The sequence below is a fragment of the Orussus abietinus genome, unplaced genomic scaffold, assembly GCF_000612105.2.
Source record: "Orussus abietinus isolate OABI.00-Male unplaced genomic scaffold, Oabi_2.0 scaffold93, whole genome shotgun sequence".
NCBI lineage: Eukaryota > Metazoa > Arthropoda > Insecta > Hymenoptera > Orussidae > Orussus > Orussus abietinus.
In genome coordinates, this window is record NW_019394262.1 from 280,893 (window position 1) to 300,287 (window position 19,395).

Below are 19,395 nucleotides of genomic sequence, written 5' to 3' on the forward strand. Positions count from 1 at the left end.
CACATTCAGCAATTAACACCCGGGCAAAGTACCTCCACGTGGAACGTCCTGGGCAATAAAGGATCTGGGAACAAAAAGTCCGGAGTGCCGGTGGACCGGGTCGCACACGCGAGAAGACCCTGGCGAGCACGTAATCTCTGTTAGAACGGTAGCAGCTCGTCTCCGAGAACAAACTCCCCTCTCGGTATTCGTTGAAATTGCTCGGGCCCTGGAGACGGAGGGAGAGGGTCTTCGGGCCCTCGAGCGAGTCCAGGGAGAGGAGAAGTCTGGCCCTGCGTTCGGGGGGCCTCGCGCCCCGAGGAGGCAAGAACGGAGCCGCAATTTGCGTAATTGCGACGCGCCGGTGCGCGAGCACAAGGCCCGCGGCTCCCGGCGCGGCGGCGAAGGCTGCAGCGAGGAGGCCCCAGCATCCCGAAGATGCGCCGCCCTGCGCATCACTGGGCTCGTGCTCCGCCGATTAGAGGCTCGCGATGCGAGGATGTTCACCAGCTGTTTGCGCTCAGCTTTCTTAAGCTAACGCGATACCTGATAGGGCATTTGCGGGGATCTGCAATTTGAATGAATTTCGTTCTTCCTTCTTATTTCCTCATTGTCCGCAGTTGTTCTTCGGGGTTCCAAATCACGTCCCACTGGAGATGAACGATCCGTGGTATGAGGTATCCGTGGTAAGGGAGATTAGTCTCTCCACAGAAGTGTGGTACTAACATTGGCGCGCCAGAATGGCAGATATGCAAATTCGAGCTAACCCAAGACCCGATGGGCCATTTATAGGGATCCACTGGGTGGATGGATATCGTTCTTCCTTCTTATTCCCACACTGTCCGGAGTTGTTCCGGGTGGTTCCAAATGAAGTATGGCTGGGTCATGATGTACTCCTAGTAAGAGCGTTTTAGATCCACCAGAGAATCTTCCCCCAGTATCGTTGCACTAGGGATGGTAGATTGGAAAGGACAATGCAGGAGCTGATAGGCCGTTTACAGCGACCTGAAATTTTAACGCACGTTCTTAATTCTCTTTTCATCATTGTCTGGAGTGGTTATTCGGGTTTCTAGACCACATTGGTATCATGAACGGTCTGCGTAATGACGCACCCCTAGGAAGGACGTTTTAGTTCCTCCGATTCAAAGATGAACGGTCCGTGGTATGATGTATCCGTGGTAAGGGAGATTAGCCTCTCCACAGAAATGTGGCACTAACATTGGCGCGCCAGAATGGCAGATATGCAAATTCGAGCTAACCCAAGACCCGATAGGCCATTTATAGGGATCCACTGGGTGGATGGATATCGTTCTTCCTTCTTATTCCCACACTGTCCGGAGTTGTTCCGGGTGGTTCCAAATGAAGTATGGCTGGGTCATGATGTACTCCTAGTAAGAGCGTTTTAGATCCACCAGAGAATCCAGTATCGTTGCACTAGGGATGGTAGATTGGAAAGGACAATGCAGGAGCTGATAGACCGTTTACAGCGACCTGAAATTTTAACGCATGTTCTTAATTCTCTTTTCATCATTGTCCGGAGTTGTTATTAGGATTTCTAGACCTAGTTTCTAGACATTGTTATCATGAACGGTCTGCGTAATGACGCACCCCTAGGAAGGACGTTTTAGTTCCTCCGATTCAACTCGCTCCTGATGGAAACCCATCGAGGAGGCCCGAGAGGCGTTTGGAGGCGCGCTAAGTTGTGCAGGTGCAGAGAGTCGTGTTAGTGCACTCGAATGGCAGATCGGCAAATCTAAGATCGTGCAAGCGGTGTCCGGTGGCGTGTCCGCGACGTACATCGGCGAGGCTGGGGGGTGAAGCGCGGGGCACCGCCGGTGGATGCGAAGAGTGAAGGATGAGGGGCTGAAGGAGGTGCAGCAGGAGAAGGGGGGTGGAATGCGCGGGTCTCGAAGGAGGAGCTGTCGGCGGTGAAAAATCACGCACCCCGCCACCACTGCCATGGCCAGCATCTGCTCTACATACCCGGGTTCTCAACCGGCACCACTCCCCTTTCCTACTACAAACCTACTCCACGACCTAATCTTTACCCTCTTCTATTCGTCACCGTCATTATTCATTATAAAATTGTTTGGCTGCAATTACGGACGAAAGAAGAATACCCAATCCAAAATACGTCCGGGATTACAGCGATGTGTTCCAGCAACATGGATGATAGGTGGTACCATCGCTACTAAAACAAGTGGTGATCTTTCATCCAGGCTCTGGATTCGTTTTAAAACTTATAAGGATGTAATTATTTACCCAAGGACCTTTGGCGAATAATTCATTGTATTGGTTGAAACTATGAGCGAACCAAAAATATCTAATCCAAAATACGTGAGAGGTTCCAGAGATGCGTTCCAGCAACTTGGGTGCTAATTGATACCATCGCTTCTAAAAGGAGTCGTGATCCTTGCTCCAGACTCTAGGCTCATCCTAAAACTTATAAACCAATTTTGATGTAAGGACCTTTGGCGAATAATTCATTGTATTGGTTGCAATTATGAACGAACCAAAAATATCTAATCCAAAATACGTGAGAGGTTCCAGAGATGCGTTCCAGCAACTTGGGTGCTAAGTGGTACCATCGCTTCTAAAAGGAGTCGTGATCCTTCCTCCAGTCTCTAGGCTCATCCTAAAACTTATAAACCAAGGATCTGATTTCTGACCTAAGGACCTTTGGCGAATAATTCCCTCGCCTTCGTTGAGAACCACGAAGAATCGGAGTGTGGTGAAGCGGAGCAAGATATACGTGTGCTGGCCGGGCTACCGGTCGGTCGGGTCGGGTCGCTGTTCCCCTGTGTTTCATCTCTCCCTTTTGGTCTGTTTTGCTGTTCCCCCTTCTCTCCCTTCTCTGTCCACCTTCTCGCCGTCACGTATCTCCGTCTCTTTCCAACCCACCGATACCGCGCCCCGGAGGATAAGCCCTCTCTCTCTCTCTCTCTCTTTCCCACTCGCTCGCGCACCACAGTCGTTGTTCGATTGTTTTATTAGTTTTGTAAACGCCGCTGCCACCGCGGCCGCTTCCTTTGTTGGTAACCCTGGCCCATTGTTGCTGGCGGAAAGATGGGAATTTTCATTTGACATTGTCTAATATTATTTATGTATGCACGGTGCCGATCGGCTTCTTCAAAAGAGCCCACCTCTTTCCCTCCCCTTCCATCCCGCCTCTATATTCTCTTCATCAGCCACCTGTTAATTTGCCCTTTTGTTATCAACATTGAGTTGATAACAAATAACGATTGTCTCGGCCAGGAATTACGTTTCAGACCCATCCACCTGATGGGCATCCGTGTCCAGAATAGGAGCTTTGGGGTGATGGGTCCTTTTGTGACCCATCCACCTGATGGGCATCCGTGTCCAGAAGAGGAGCTTTGGGGTGATGGTTCTTTTTACAAATAACGTTTGTCACGTCCAGGAATTACGTTTCAGACCCATCCACCTGATGGGCATCCGTGTCCAGAAGAGGAGCTTTGGGGTGATGGTTCTTTTTATTCCGTTCCAACATTAAGTTGATAACAAATAACGTTTGTCACGTCCAGGAATTACGTTTCAGACCCATCCACCTGATGGGCATCCGTGTCCAGAAGAGGAGCTTTAGGTTGATGGTTCTTTTTGTTCCTTGTTGTTCCTGGGTGGTAACTCGGTGAAGATGCCTCAATATCGACTGTATCATTACCCAGAAGCGTGAATAATTATATAATATCTGATTAGGGATAATCGATAGCTCCCGTAAGGGTTGCCCGTCGAAGGGGTCTGGACAAAGTGTTGTCGGGGGAACCCCCTTGAAATGTCAGGGCTGGGAGTCTGCGCATGGGGGAGTCCTCGGAGAATCAATATCTGATTATATCCAGGCTGGCCTCGAACGGGAGCCACGAGAGGAGGCGCAACAGTTGCTCTCTTCTCCTCTGGGATGAAAAACCCATAAAGAAGGCTCCACTCGGTAATCCATTTCCGTGATTCCAACACACTGATCGACCACTGTCTCATCGGTTCCTCCCAGCAAATCGACAAATTCTCTACCCTGAGTCCTAGAAAACGCGACTTCCCCGGTACTCCGGATGATACAACAGGTGTTTGTGGTCACGATCCATTGTACAGAGAAATACTCTCCACCCTGGACAACTGTCGGGCAATGCCGAACGCGCGACAACGACGACATGGTATGAGGCAGTGATCAAATATCATACAGGTAGATTTAAGAAAAATCCACTATCTACTCTCTACTATCTAATACAACCACTAGATCCCCACTATCGAGAGGGACAACAGGTGTGAGGGTGTATAGAGTGCTTTTCAGCCATGGAATAAGTGTAGGGTCCGCCATCGTGACCATCACCGTGGACTACTTCCGTTGCCGTTTATCTTGGAGAGGAAGTGGATCGGAAAAATCGGCAGCGTGTTCGCCTATCTCTTCGGGTATTGTCGCAGAGTGTACAACAGGTGTGTCGGTCCCGACCTGGAGGATGAGCGCGGCATAAAACTCGTGTATTACGGGCACGCACGCTCTCCTGATCCCCGACGTACACTTAAAAGCGCACACCAAGACGGGTCCAGATCCGACAGGGCGTCCAAGATGGACGGTATGAATTTAATCGGATTTACGAGGGGTCTCCAGGAGAGCAAGATTAAGCCCGACGATGCGATCCTCAGCTAAGGGTGAGAACTGGCCAAGATGAGCGAGCGCATGTCCCTCGGCATCAACCTCAGCATCCTCCTGATCTCCGCGATCTTCGCGGCGTTGCTCTCGGTGCCGCTGAGGTTGTTGCTGGACACGAATTATTACGCCGAGAACGAAACCCTGGAAGGGAACGAGACATCAGCCAAGGAAACGGCAGTGGCCCTGCCGATCGACCACAAGAAGCTTAAAGTCTGTCCAAAGCCCGAGTATTCCTACAGAGTCAAGTCGATTTTCTTCACCGACTACGATGGGAACTGCACCTACCCTAGGCCAAGGGTCCGCAAGGTGCAGCTCATCGTGGACGTTCTGCACAAGGAGTTCCCCGATGACGAGATCCCTCAAGGTGGTTTAACCCCAGGGAATCCAGAGGAGGGCAAGCAGGACCCTCAAGGGGACAGAACGAAGTCCTTCTCTCTGGTGGGGCATGTCCTGGTTGCCATGCTCGTCGTCTCTGCAGTTGCAGCCCTGGTCGAGGTCCTTCGCATCCGCTTTTGCCTCTGCAAGGTAGTGAACTCCTCCAGGACAAACTTTCGAGCTCCAGGAGATTTCGAGCGTGCCTGGTGATCTCGTGGAATCGAAATTGTTGATGTTGTCGCATTTTGACTATGATTGTCCATGTTGGTTCGAGGTCGGCTCAACTAGCAGGAGTCTGAAGAAGGGCTCGTTCGACGAGCCAGGCCTGAGCCAGTTCGTTTCCAAGCCCAGCATCCAGTCGCAGACGTCCTTCGAGATGCAGGGCTCCATTCGGTCTGGGCTTCGTCTTCTGGGTGAGGAGACACGACGTTCCTGGCTTGAGGTGCATGAGATTAGGACATGGATGGAGGATACGTGGACACCGAACACCCGATCACACTTTTGATGTTTTTGTGACTGCTTGTGAGAGTCAAACAGGACGAGCGAGGGACCACCCTTTTCTGTTTCTCCCTTTCCGTTAAATAGCCTGTCGCCCTTTTGCGTTGTGCAGTTCTTTAGCAAAATCAGAGGGAGAAAGAGTGCGTCCCTTATTTTCATCTATGTGGCTGCCTTCATAGTTAGAGCGGCGTGCGGGGTCCATATATCTTACGTCCATGGATTCGTACCTAAGGTCGGAACCGATCTGCGTAATCTCCATAATTTTCAGGGCCAAGACCAGCGCCACTCCTCCGCAGGTCCTCATTTCCGGTACAACGGATCGACCAAACGGCTCCTGTTTTTAAGCCCGAGTCGCCGCGTCGGGGATCCTTATGTCCGACAACAGCGGAAGAGGAGGTCGACTTTGCTGTAACGGCTCTCCGCCATCGCACGCGTTTGATTCGTCGGTACTGACGCACGTCTCTGGATGTCTTTCTGCAATCTACATCGAATTCACCGAGCACGTCCCTTGGCACTCGCATTTTCGCGATTCCTGACCGCGACGATCGGCTCTGAGATTTCCGTCGAAGCGCAGCTTCTCGGTGGGTCTTCCACGCAGGAATACATTGGTTTGAATCCATCAAATTCATGTTGGTTTAACCATAATACGGCTGTACAGACAAACAAATATTTAATTAACACGACAAAATTTTTGGATCATACCTTTTAGTTGATTACACAACATTACACAACGATCAGCTCTGAGATTTCCGTCGAAGCGCAGCTTCTCGGTGGGTCTTCCACGCAGGAATGCGTTGGTTTGAATCCATAAAATTCATGTTGGTTTAACCATAATACGCCTGTACAGACACATAAATATTTAATTAACACGACAAAATTCTTGAATCATACCTTTTAGTTGATTACACAGCATTACACAACGATCAACTCTGAGATTTCCGTCGAAGCGCAGCTTCTCGGTGGGTCTTCCATACAGGAGTACGTTGGTTTGAATCCATGAAATTCCTGTTGGTTCAACCATAATGTGGTTAAATAAACAAACAAATATTTAATTAATACGTCAACATTTTTGGATAATACCTTTTAGTTGATTACACAACGTATTACTCAACGCTAAATATTGAAGTGATATTAGAAAACGAGTTAACCGAAATGCTTTAGACAATTGAAATAAGATTCTGTTAAGGTGATATGAAAGGGTCATTCTATATATATAAAACAAAAGTATTTATAAAACTTATATATATAAAGTATGACAATTTTATATCATCTCAATGATTTAAAATTCAGTTCATTCAACCAAAACATTTAAACAAAATGAAAGCGACACTTGTTGAAGAACTTCCTTATACAGAAATTCGTAGATAAGCAAATGTTATGTCAATGTTGATTATATGGTACTTCATGGTACATGGAAATAAGATTTTGGAAATGTTTCAGGTGTTGATCCACACTCTGGAAAAGGTACAACGATCTATTTGAGTCCGACATCACGTTTATAGCCACAGCGCTATTATGCAGAAAAAAAAAAGAAACGTTTCACCAAACGACGAAACGCTTGCTAACAGGTCGATTATTTTTTAATCGAACGGTGACGCAACGTTGTTCAATGTGCTGCAACAATACGATATAAATGATATTTTCGTATCCACAATTATAAACGTCGAGGCACCCAGTAATTAGTATCCGAGCTTACTCGATCCTTTTCTGTGATGTCTATTCTTCGTGTGATATTACATCTGTGACGTAATTTCTGGAATAAACCCGAAAGGCGTATATTTCTCTTATTAATATCAAATTATTGTCTTAACTGTGTTAACGAATCCGTACCATGATTACTTCTTTAACCATTAATTGTCCATTTCTACTGCGACGAGAGGGAAATTAAATCGAGTAGCAGACTCTTTCCTTGCATTTTCTTTTATTTTTAATAATCTGCATCTTTTCATTTGAATTCGAAGAAAAGTAAGAGTTACGGTTTAAACCGTGGTGGCAGCACTTGGTAGAAGACTGCTACCCTTAGTTCCTCGCTTCACCGAGGGCGGCGCTAATGCGCTACTGTGGGCCGCCATGTTGTTTGGTCGCGGCTCGTCTCCCCGACTGACGCGTAGAAGAGCGTGGTCATGAATTAAAGTAACGGGACCTAGGCGGAATTTCGGAAGTTCTGTGAAAAGAATCCCTCTCGCGTGGTCGAGATTCAAGATTAGTTCGGAGATAAGCAAACGCGGTGACCCGGAAACGCTCGGTGTCGAGCGCGCAGTTGCCAAGGCGACTGGTGCGCGCGCGTGTCGCAGGTCACGAATCGAGGTTATGGGCTGCAGACGCACTCCGGATTTTCTAGGGTTTTGGGCCTTTGCTGGTTGATCGCCGCCCCGAATGAGGCTTTTGACCACTCAGAATGGACTTCTCAGTGCTCGGTCATTACGACCCCGGCGTCGAGGCCACCGCCGCCGCAGAACAAGATCTCCTCTGTACGTACAGGTCTCGCTTTGGTTAAGGTCTTTTACACTCCTATGTCCTATATTTCTTTGATGTGAAGCATTTCAGACTCTGCTTAACTGAAACTTTTCATTAAGTTACCTTTAGATTCAACTGCAGAAGCAAACTGCACATTTTACGCAATGCTTTTAAAAGATGTGGAGCCCAGAAGCTCGCTGCGTTTCATATACAAACGGAAGATCACACTTTTTGAATTATACCTTTGCTTTGGTTATGGTTGTTTATCTTTATTTCTAGGGCTTGATTTCTCTTTGCTTGGCACTAGCATTTGGATTAGTTTTTATTTTGATCGTTGAAGCAGAATGCGTAATCTGGACTATACTTTTGACTGGCTTAAAATGTATCGATATATTATGCTTTATGGGCTAAGAATTAAGCGGTTACATTCGTACGCTTCGTCTAAATTTTGCTTCGATTCAAGGACAGTTTAGATTTAGTCATTGCAGATGGTACGATGAGGTTAAGGTACACAGCGAACCATTTATAGGCTGTAAAATTGGAACGTAGAAATTACAATATCATTTTTATTGGCTTGAAGTATTGGCTAGCTTCTGGGTGCTTTTTACTTGAATTTTTGTAATACTCTGTGGTCCACGTGTTCCTGAATCTTGAAAGAATAGCAGCGTAAATAGTATTAGTGATAGGAGAATCATTTTTCAGGGGAGGAATCCCATTACGATTTATCCGGTGAGGGTTTCGTCCCAGTGGCGGAGCAGTTTGGGGAAGAGTTTGCTGGAGCAGAGTTTCACGAGACGAGAACGTTACTTGCCGATGGAGGTGACCGTTTTGGTGTGTCCACAGCCACATTCGATACGATCGAAGAGCTCATGTGGATGGGCAACCAAGGGGTATGATTTGGTTGCTTCCAAGGATTAAAGTACACTAGCGTACTGGCTAAACCATTTACTTTTTATAGGGTCACGTGACTTCTTATTATGGCTCTGGCCTACAAAAGTACACATCTTTCCAAGTCCATGCAACGCAACAAGTTCGACACATTCATCCTGTGGATGAGGGGATCTTGGTACTCACTCAGAGTATGTTACGATGCCAGTTGCGGCGAGGCATACCAATATTTTCCCATACGTACGTTGCCCTAAGTCTTAGACCCTGCAAACCATACGCTTGTCTTTAACTCTGCAATTCCCTTAAAATTACAGGTCGACAAACATGATGGACATGCAATGCATGTTGCAAATCGCGCCGACCAGGTTACTCATGGCTGGCCATCAGGAGAAATTGATCGACTTTAACTTAACTAGAGGCAAAGAGACTGGAACTGTGAGTTCTTTACTTTATTAGACATTATTACTACGTCAGAAAGAATTGGAATGTTGGTTCGATGTTTTTTCCAAGAGATATTCCTTTTTGTAACAAATAGTACCTCGCACGACATCGGTTAAAATTTACTTGCTACTTAGTTAAGGATCATGGTTTCTTGTGTTCACTAGGTTCATGTAGGTGAACACGGTTGTGCAATATTGAGGCAACACAGCAGGCTGGTATGTGCAGGCAATCCTGCAGGACGTATCGACCTCAGAGACCCGAATACTCTATCGGTGGAGCATACTCTGGACACCCATAGTGGTTCCCTCAGTGATTTTGATGTCCAAGGGAATTACCTGGTGACTTGTGGCTTCAGCAACAGGTGAGAATACTCATCGACTGTAGCCGATGTCTTCAAGGGGTACTTGAAAACCAATTCTTATCATCTTTGTGCAGTCGCCAGGGGCTTTCGGTCGATCGATTTCTGATGGTCTACGACTTGAGGCAGATGAGAGCCTTGAGTCCGGTCACGACGATGGTTTACCCACTTCTGCTCAAGTTCCTACCGAGCTACTCGAGTCGCCTTGCAGTCGTATCTCCGTTTGGCCAAATGCAACTGCTCGATACAATTTACGCCAACGTCCAACCGACCATGACGTGTTTATATCAGGTAGAAAAAAATGGTGGTCTTTGGTAGAAACCACCAAAAGCATGATTTATGGAACTCTGTGAGACCCTTTCACAAAGCGAACTGAATCCCAGCTTGCTGAACTTAGAGTGTTATCCTTTATTCATACCGTCTGCGATTTGGGACGAATAATGTCAGCCCTGCAAGGATCGATTTCGTTTGTAGGTCGCTACCGGAGGTGCCTTGGTGCTTTCCTTTGACGTTTCCCCCACGTCTCAATGTCTCTGCTTCGGAGACTCGGCAGGGACCATACATCTGATGTCTACGAACACATCGGAGCCACAGTTTAACACCTTCTCCAGGTAGCTATGAGCTGGAGGGAAAACCTTTGCTACACCGAGCGAGAAATTTACTGTCTAAATAAAGAAGGAATTCTCATGCCAAATAGAAATTATACTCGCGATTATTCTACAAAATAAATATGAGATTCCCACAAAACAGACTTCGCTGGAGCGAAGAATTTTCATCGGCAAGAAAGATTTACACTGCTGCAAATAATTACCCATAGAAAGTATATTTCTCCCTCGGTGTATGGAAGATAGCTAGAGTCCCATCCCTGCTTTTAGAATAGTTCGCTGATTCTGTCCGAGCGAAGAGTTTGTTAGAACTTTGGGGAGAACGAAATTTTCTGTCACAGACCCACGGAATTTGCCGATCCCGTTGAAACGCTCCAACCCATCCCGTTCGACGACGATTCGACGCCCTTTAGTACGATACCTATGATTTATACAGGACACGCTCTATTAAGCGACTGGCCGGAGGAATACATGAAGAAGGTGTACAGGTACGAGTCTCTCACCTCTAGCCACTTCCTTATCAATTAAGAGCTTCGACTATCGAGAGGATCTCAAGTTCCTTTCTCGCTAAGAGAACTGGAGATCACTTTCCGCGAGGGTGTCCGAAACTAACTAAAACCACCCCAGGGTGATCCTCTAATTGGAACGATTCCATCCCCAGGAAGACGCCGCCGATCGACCCGGAAATCCTGCGCACAATGAAGATGCAAGGAACAATCGGATACGCACCGAACCCCCAGGCCTTTCGACGTAACCAAGTGAGGAAACAATATTCTCCCACGCTACTACAGTATTCTCCGCCCTCCCTCCTAAAGTTCCCCTAATTCTCCCCCCACGTCCTTTCCGTATTCCCCGAAGAGATCCGCAAAGTTCCCCACACCTCTTGCACGGTCTTCCTTTCGGGAGAGGTAGGACGAAGGGACGAGTCTCGTCCATCTCAGGTGTCCTCGTTGACTAGACTCGCTGATTTCTTTTCATCGTATCTCTCTGCAATCGGCCAAGAGCATTTATTTATTTCCTTAAGGTTTATCTTTTTCTAAGCCAAGCGGCTTTGCGATACGGTGGACTAATTAAATCCGCAGCTGGGCATTTAGAAATGTGGCAAGCAATAAAGCATTTAAGCCTCCGTGCTCGGAGAGAGGCGCTGGGGTCGAAGACGCGTGGCGCACTCTGGCGCCGGATTCTGGTGTTATATAGTACGTACTTCTGCATATATATATATATACATATATATATATATATCAAGCAAGACTGAACAGACCTGGTGATAAAAACGTTATATTCGTAGTCCTCGATGCATAATACGAAATCGTGATATATTTTCATAAGCTAGTCGCTTCCCATCGTTTTTCCGCGTTTCAATCCGAGCCCTGCGCCCTAGGTGGAGGCGCGTGACGTCCTTCTTTGCTCTCTTCCTAGAAGAGAAGACTTATAGAGACCGTAGGGTTATATATTATTATACGTAGAGTTATTAAGTTTTTGTTGGAACGCGAGTTTCCGCGGCGCGTGCGATCGCGGATCGACGCGTTCGCGGGGGGTCTTGATCTCATTTTCTTCCTTCGCTTTTCTTGCGATTCGCGAGTCTGTCCTTTGCTCTGCAAAGAGCCCTACATGCTCAACGTTCGGCCGATCGATGTAAAAATAGTCGGCCCTCCATTGATCTCCTCGTTCTCCTTACTACGTGCCAATATATGGGATGTAACGAGGTCGAGACTGTTAAGTATAGAGGACGGGTCTAATGTGATCGATTATCTTCTGTTGAAATGCCTCCACCGAGTTAACCTTTCATGGTGGAGTTTTCACATGTTGTCCGGTCTCAATCCCTGGATTTCCCCGGATCTCCGTGAGTTCCCCTAGACTTCCACTCCCCCTTGTACACACCGGAAAGACTACTGGAATGTTGTTTAAATCGGCGACGCCATGTTAAGCGGTTCGCCGCGCGCGTAATTACATATAGGATATATTTACACGTATTCCTGGACGTATCCGTACACGGATCCACGCCCACACACACCCACACATCTTATATAGATATATATATACATATATACATATATATTGCTCACGAAATGTATACTCGAAGTTGTATTTGATGCGAAATAAAGGTTGTATCAGACACTCATGCCTGGGTTTAATGTGGGTCGTCGAGTCTCACTCCCAGGAAACGTCTATTTTTTTAAACGTTTCCGAACGATTCCGGACTCGGGGATCGAGACCAGGACGAGGGGCGGATTTTTATGCCGTGAATACCCCGGGACTGGACGCGCCTACAACTTTTATTATACAGAGATGCAATGTGGGCCCGGCGCCGCCTGTTGGCCGTAATGGGAAATAAGTGCTACCCCGTTTTGCAGATCCCTTACAATACGGAAAAACGACGGGGGGTTGTGACCAAACTCTTCGCCACGGAGCCACGATCAAAGTCAGAGGATGCTACCTTCGTCGCCATTCCTAAGCGTTACCGTAAGATCGAGGCTAAGTACTCCAGGCTTGGTTACGATGAGTTCGACTTTGACCAGTACAATCGTACCAGCTTTTGCGGACTCGAGGCTACGCTTCCCAACAGCTATTGCAACGCCATGTTGCAGGTAAGATGAGATATTGTCGCAAAGGATGGCCTGATTCCGAGGAAAGAGTCCTTCACTGCGATTCTTTGGTCCACCTTGAAGTGGAACTTCTTTATGCTTGGTTGTACGTGCAAGCTCGCGTGTTGAGGAAGGGGGCGCTGTAACGTAAAGTGAAACGCTTCTTCTCTTACATTTAATTACCATTTATATTCATATTTATGTGTATATGTCCAAAATAAGAGATAGAGAAGGAGTGACACTGATGACGCTTCTCTTTAAGTTAGAAGTTTCACTTCCAATGTGGTCGGACACCGATTTTTTTCTCTTTCCTGCTCTTGAAGGCCGATTCAAACATATCCGTGATAGTAACGTCTTGGATTGCAATTAGGGGGTCCGGGGATTTTCGTATCGGTGCTATCGGTGCACGGAAACGGCATGGATATGTCTGAGTCGGCTTTAATAATTCAGGGGGGGGGGGGGAAATTGACCGAGCTGGACGGCTTTGGATTTGAAATAGAAGTATAGGGGATATATGTGTTCTTCAGCTACTCTACTACTGCGAGCCCATCAGAATAGCGCTGCTGTCGCATTCGTGCCAGAGGGAGTTTTGCCTTTCCTGCGAGCTGGGCTTCCTCTTCCACATGCTGGACACTTCCCGAGGTTGGCCTTGCCAAGCTGCCAACTTTTTGCGAGCCTTCCGGACAGTTCCCGAAGCTTCGGCTCTGGGCCTCATCCTCAGCGACCTCCACCCTGAAGCCAAACGGAAAACCAGCCTGGCTAGATTGATACAGGTAGTGACGCATAGAAAATCATCAGGGATACTCTCGGATATTGCTGAAAGGCCCTTGCTTTTCGCAAGAACAATAAGAAATAATCAAAACCTTCAAAAATGTTCCTTAGATTCTTAGAAAGTAACAGGACCTTTTGTCCTGGTAATCAGAAACTGAGGTTTTGGCCTGCCGGTGACGATTTCCGTGGGTGTTCCTTGATAGGTCAAGCAGTATGGATGATGATTCATATTCTTTGGCATACCATAACTTTGTTACTCCGTCTCGCAGAGTTGGAACAGGTTCATCCTACATCAGATGCACTATGAGATCCTGGAAACCCGGAAGCGGCTGCAAGAGGAAGCGGAAGCGATGCGCCTGAAGACTGGACCGAAGTACCCGCCGTTCGTCTACAACGAGGAGGACTTCCCCAGCATCCTGCAGGACCTCGGCTCCAGATACAAGACCAACGAGGACGACCGGAAGAAGCGCCGGAAGCAAGAGGGGGATGGTAAATATATGTGAATCGTGTCGATAGGTAAACACAATGATTCACGTATGACACGTGCACTGGCCAATTTTGTGTTTACTTTTCAACTCCACGCTGTGCCTGCTTTGCGTTTAGAGTTAGACTTATCGTAATGTGTCCCCGGCTTGCGTGATTCTGCAGACCCATGACCAGGGGATCTGGTACCGCAGTGTGTCCATCTAGATTGCATTACCGTCCACCTAGACGGGTGCCGATCCATGGAATGACGAGCGAATGGGGACCTTTAAATGGCTACTATTTTTTAACGCGAACAATGTTTCACTCAATCTACTCCCATACGTTAGCATGAAGGTCGCTCGATTTGTTTAGCCGAGTTGCTTTCCTCTTGGTTATCATACTGTGCTGTATCGGAGCTGCGGTGTTAATTCATGTGCTCGTCCTAGGCACCCAGCTTAACTTCTCGTTTCCTTTATAACGAATGATTCTTACGTCCAGACAGTAAAAAACCGGAGGAGAACGAAGTCCGGGACGAGGAAACCGAGATCAGTCGACTATTTGGCTCTGAGCAGATCCATATTCATCGGTGCTTAAAGTGCGGCCAGGAAGCCTCCAAGAGGTCCATCATGCTGCTGTGTAACTTGTCCTATCCGGAGATGATGAGCGCATGTAAGGAACACATTTATTCTCGTAACGATGACGTTAACTAGGACATTTATTAGGAGTCCGACTCACGCCTTTGAATTTCTTTTTGAAGCCGACGAGGTCCCTTTTACGACGGTCCTCGCCAGGAGTCTAAGCCCGGAAAAGATAACGCCAGCTTGGTGCGACGCTTGCCAAAAGTTTGCGCCTACTCTTCAGTCCCGGAAACTGACCAAACTGCCGCTGATATTGGCGCTGAACTGTGGACTAGACTCTAAAGAGGTACTTTTACTGCTTTGGAAACATCGTATGAGGCTCTATCGAGCATCCCGGTGCTGCTGATTTAGGTTACATCCCCTCTATGCGCTCTTCGGTGAACTATTGATCCTTTAAACAGACCGACCCTTTGATATTTTCTTTTTTTCTTTTCAATTGGGAGTGTTCCAAGGCACCGTATATGAATTCAATCGGTCATTTCTTTTCCGCGCCAGGACAAGTCCTTCTGGCAGCGCCAGATGGACATCGTGGTGCAAAAGGTCCTGGGAGTGAAGGACTTCAGCCCAGCCTCCAGTCCTGTACCGGTGACCATAAAGCCTTGCCGATACGGCACAAATTGCACGCGTGCTGGTTGTCGGTTTAGACACGCCGGTAGGGAATCTGGTGAGTACTGTAGGTCTTTAAGGTGAAGTGAAATCCCCTTCAAATCAGTCGATTCTAATACAACACTTTTTTTTAAAGGGTATTAGACCAAACGGTCTAAAACTTTGACACACCACTCCTGATCATCTAAGAATAGTCCTGACACATTCAAAATTTCAATTTTGAAACAAATTTTTTAACTAGACCAGAACCAAAATGCCGTCGAGCTCTCATATTTCAATCAATATACAATTATCGAAGGCTCTGATATGAGAATCGAAAGGGTCAGGACAATTTTACGACAATTTAGAACACTCTGGTAATCGATAAACTCGCATTTGAACGGGATAAAGGCAAAAGAAGTGTTCTATGCACTTCTATACCAAAACGATGGTAATACGAGGTCTCGGAGTGAAAATTTAATTGACCAGGGAATCACAGATGGCGCAGGGGGTCCCTCTGTAGTCAATTAGGGCCCCAGAAAGCATGAATTCAGAGGATTTCTGGAGTTTTGCTTCGATTTCTTTATAATTATTATACAAAAACGACAGGTGGATTATGCCATTTGGTACAATACCCAATATAATTCGATACAGCTGTCGATATAAAAACGAACGTCGTCAACGTAGGCATTTAGAAAAATCTTTATCGACGTCGATCAAGTTTCTCGACGTGTTTCACTTCACCTTAAGCTCGGAATCTACCTCCTAAACATGGAAAATGTCGATGGGATGAGGTAAAACTACTATTAACCGGTAAAAATGTCTATTCCCCCCAGATACGACGGCTGCGTCTTCGCCTGGGACACCGCCAACGAGTACTAGCGGCCCGGTCCCGACTCCTCCGAGCCACCTTTATTACTCGCATTCCTGGATCCCGCATAATATTCGAGTGACCCTGGACGAGAACGGGGAATTGGCCATCGAAAGACTGGAGAAACCTGCGCAGCCTACGGAAAAATTGGTCGTTGAGAATGGCCAGGGAGATAACATCATAAAGACCAGCGACGAGCAAGAAGAAAGTGCTCGTGAGAAGCTTGCCAATGAGGGGGATGGTGGTGGTTCCGATGGTACCGAGGCCGATGACAGTGCCCAGGGCAACCTGGAAAGGAAAGCCGTGGACATTCAGTATACTTTGACGGCGGTTATTTGCTACGTCGATGATAAGACCAGCGACGACCGGAAAAACGTCGTCGCGCTGATACGTGTCGGGCCTAACTATCACGAGAGACTCTCCGGTAGTGCCGTCTCCCAGTGGTACATCTTTAACGACTTCAGGTAAGTTATCTTGACTGATCACTACTAGGCCTTTCTAAAGAGCATATCTTCGTTGGAAGTAGGTACTGATTTATACTGGACACCTAGCTACTTTGGTTTTATTCGTAGTGTAGATTTTTAACTATTTGGGGAACTGATGAGAGTCTTCCTTTCAGCATATCCGCAGTGACGCCTCAAGAAGCTGTGTGGTTTAATCTCGACTGGAAAGTACCTTGCGTCCTGCATTATACTGCAACCCCAGCACCGGAATCGGCCCAGTTTGTCAGTCCTTTGACTTATGACGTGTTTGGGGAAGACAAATGCGTCGCACGAAGCGGCGGTACCAGGGGTATCACTTTTACGCCCTTGACTTCTGACGAAATGCCGAAAAGCGGTAATTCTTAGCCCGGAATGGACTCGCTGATTGTAATTTAGGGGCGGATAAACAAGGATGTGTATTTCTAGGAGAACTAGTGGGAATCGACGCAGAATTTGTAACGCTCAATCAAGAGGAGGCTGAACTTCGCAGTGATGGGAAAATGTCCACCATCAAACCTAGTCATATGTCTGTGGCGAGAATCACTTGTATTCGCGGGTAGGCTAATTGTTATCACGATGGATGGTCACTTTGAGGTGTCGATCCAATTTTCTCTTTTGTGGTGGATTCAAGAAATATATTCCTTTCAATCTAGGCAAGGTCCGCTTGAGGGAACTCCGTTCATAGACGACTACATAAGCACTCAGGAACAAGTGGTGGATTACTTGACGAAATTCAGCGGGATTCAGCCAGGCGACCTGGACGCCAACTTCAGTAGCAAACACCTCACCACTCTGAAGTCTACGTACCAGAAGCTGCGATTTCTGGTGGACAATGGCATAATATTCGTTGGCCATGGTCTGAAGAATGACTTTAGGTAATTCCCAGCTGATCGGGTGATCTAGTAGTTACGTCAGGAACGTGGTAGAGCCGTATCTATGTTTCAGAGTCATCAACCTAGTGGTGCCAGCGGAGCAGATCGTGGACACGGTATTGCTCTTCCATTTACCCCATCATCGGATGGTGTCCTTGCGATTCTTGACCTGGCACTTCTTGGGAAAGAAGATACAGTCAGAGACCCACGACTCCGCGGAAGATGCCAGAGCTGCTTTGGCGCTCTACCATAAGTACAAAGAGCTAGAGAGCTCCGGGAGGCTGACGGAGGTCCTGAAGGAACTCTACAGCGCCGGCACCAAACTGCAGTGGAAGGTAGTCTACCTGGTGCCTACCACATCTTTTCATCTCCTAAACACCTTGATAGAATTCCTTCATCGGCTCTATATTCCATTCACCCTCGTGTCTTTCATCCAGGTGCCGGATAGCTGATATATGGACAAATCGTCCGGCGAGGAACCTAAAGGCATCGGTCCTTGTGACCAAGATCTAGATTTCACGGGCTTGTGATGTGATATCACGGTAAGCCCTTGGAAACCTAACTCGAATTCGACGCTCATCGATATCTCCATACCGACCCCGTAGATTTGTAATACGTAGGAAGGTCTTGGAGCGACTGAAGCGAACTCGCCCTTCCTCGCCTGGACATCCTGAACGAGAAGTGCCTATCAGAAGGTGATCGACGTCTATCTATGTTGAGCACTCATTGACCCTTCGGTAGGCATGATCGAGACGCCCGTCTCTCTCGTCCAGGGTCGAAAATGATCTCACAACGAGATACTCAAGAAACCTGTGGGTCCTTCACTGAACTCTGTGAGGGATGGTCCACCGATCGGACGACGCCTTCCCGGTCTGGGAGCAAAGGCTGAGATTTTTATTATTTAACACGGTTTACGGGTACGGTAACTCTCAATAGTCATTTATATTTCGGTATTGGCTCTCTATTGCACCGACAAGTGCATCCATTTACTCAGTTGAATTGAAGTTACGCGGTACGTGCGTAAGTCGGTCGCGATATCGGTCGTCCAATCGTTGATACGATTTACAGGATTGGGCGGTGGGAATCCTCGTCCGTAGTTTTAATATTTTCCTCTTTCTTTCCTTTTCTTTTCTTTTCGTATATCATTTTAACGGCGACTCGCGGCGTAATCTACACATCACTGTCCCTTACATCTCTGTACATAGAACCCGAGGAAGGCAACGTTTCGTCGGAGGGTTGCATTTCGATGCCGCCCCTGTTACTCAAGCTTACCGAGTGTATATTTATTTTTGACCAGTCCGTTTCCGTGCACTGTAACATACGATGTGCTGTTTTGTTCCACCGTGCACGGGCTTGTGTTAAATGTACATATGCGAGGGTACTCGAAGGGGTTAACGGACGACAACTGGAACGAGATGCCTCTTCAAGCTCGAGACCGCTCCAGGGCCGCGTTACCCGTTCAAGTATCGCTTTTTTTCTTTTTTTAATATTTATCCGCCACGTCGAGTCCCCTGCATTCCCACGGGGCCCTCGAAATGTAATCTTAACGACACGACGATAGGTATATTTTACTAAACGCGCGCTCATTGTAATTTATTTTTCTACGTGCTTTGCGAAAGAGACGATGCTCCGGATTGTTATGTCCCGAGGCTAACGGGGACTGACGCGATGTGTATATTTTTCGATACTTCGACGAGACTTTACCGATGATTTTCTCAATTATCATTGTATACGGCGAACGGGCGATACCGATCGACTATTAAAGGTCTCGGTCGAGGGCCACCGATTCGTCGTTGTGCTTTTTCAATAAACGATTCCACCGAGGACCGAGACATCACGTATCGAGTTTACTTCTCTTCTGGGGT

At 47.3% G+C, this 19,395-nt stretch overlaps 2 protein-coding genes across 3 annotated transcripts; both read left to right on the plus strand.

The window, feature by feature from the left end:
- The first annotated feature begins 3,869 nt into the window (after positions 1 to 3,869).
- Positions 3,870 to 7,275, plus strand: LOC105700652. Its single transcript, XM_012426702.1, has 4 exons — positions 3,870 to 5,164; positions 5,289 to 5,456; positions 5,781 to 6,093; positions 6,953 to 7,275. The coding sequence occupies exons 1-3, from the start codon at positions 4,655 to 4,657 to the stop codon at positions 5,922 to 5,924; spliced, it is 822 nt and encodes a 273-aa protein (XP_012282125.1). The 5' UTR covers positions 3,870 to 4,654; the 3' UTR covers positions 5,925 to 6,093; positions 6,953 to 7,275.
- A 330-nt stretch (positions 7,276 to 7,605) lies between these two features.
- Positions 7,606 to 19,378, plus strand: LOC105700659 (PAN2-PAN3 deadenylation complex catalytic subunit PAN2). 2 transcript variants are annotated; one of them, XR_001104147.1, is made up of 22 exons: positions 7,606 to 7,983; positions 8,672 to 8,859; positions 8,928 to 9,097; positions 9,172 to 9,292; positions 9,463 to 9,659; positions 9,734 to 9,947; positions 10,131 to 10,267; positions 10,603 to 10,749; positions 10,923 to 11,019; positions 12,616 to 12,849; positions 13,374 to 13,619; positions 13,887 to 14,106; positions 14,581 to 14,751; positions 14,840 to 15,006; positions 15,216 to 15,384; positions 16,142 to 16,640; positions 16,796 to 17,013; positions 17,085 to 17,214; positions 17,312 to 17,533; positions 17,604 to 17,865; positions 17,968 to 18,072; positions 18,151 to 19,378. XR_001104147.1 is itself a non-coding variant. In XM_012426712.1 (21 exons), the coding sequence occupies exons 1-21, from the start codon at positions 7,911 to 7,913 to the stop codon at positions 17,980 to 17,982; spliced, it is 3,897 nt and encodes a 1,298-aa protein (XP_012282135.1). In that variant the 5' UTR covers positions 7,606 to 7,910; the 3' UTR covers positions 17,983 to 18,143. The 2 variants fall into 2 exon arrangements, 1 of the variants encoding a protein (XP_012282135.1); XM_012426712.1 differs by lacking the exon at positions 18,151 to 19,378 and having other exon boundaries at positions 17,968 to 18,143.
- The last annotated feature ends 17 nt before the right edge of the window (positions 19,379 to 19,395 follow it).

Coding starts and splice junctions, on each gene's coding strand:
- LOC105700652 (XM_012426702.1), top strand. CDS start 4,655: ATGAGCGAGCGCATGTCCCTCGGCATCAACCTCAGCATCCTCCTGATC. Junction 5,165..5,288: donor TCCGCTTTTGCCTCTGCAAG/GTAGTGAACTCC, acceptor TGTTGGTTCGAG/GTCGGCTCAACTAGCAGGAG. Junction 5,457..5,780: donor CACGACGTTCCTGGCTTGAG/GTGCATGAGATT, acceptor CATAATTTTCAG/GGCCAAGACCAGCGCCACTC.
- LOC105700659 (XM_012426712.1), top strand. CDS start 7,911: ATGGACTTCTCAGTGCTCGGTCATTACGACCCCGGCGTCGAGGCCACC. Junction 13,620..13,886: donor GCCTGGCTAGATTGATACAG/GTAGTGACGCAT, acceptor TCCGTCTCGCAG/AGTTGGAACAGGTTCATCCT. Junction 17,215..17,311: donor AGAATCACTTGTATTCGCGG/GTAGGCTAATTG, acceptor CTTTCAATCTAG/GCAAGGTCCGCTTGAGGGAA.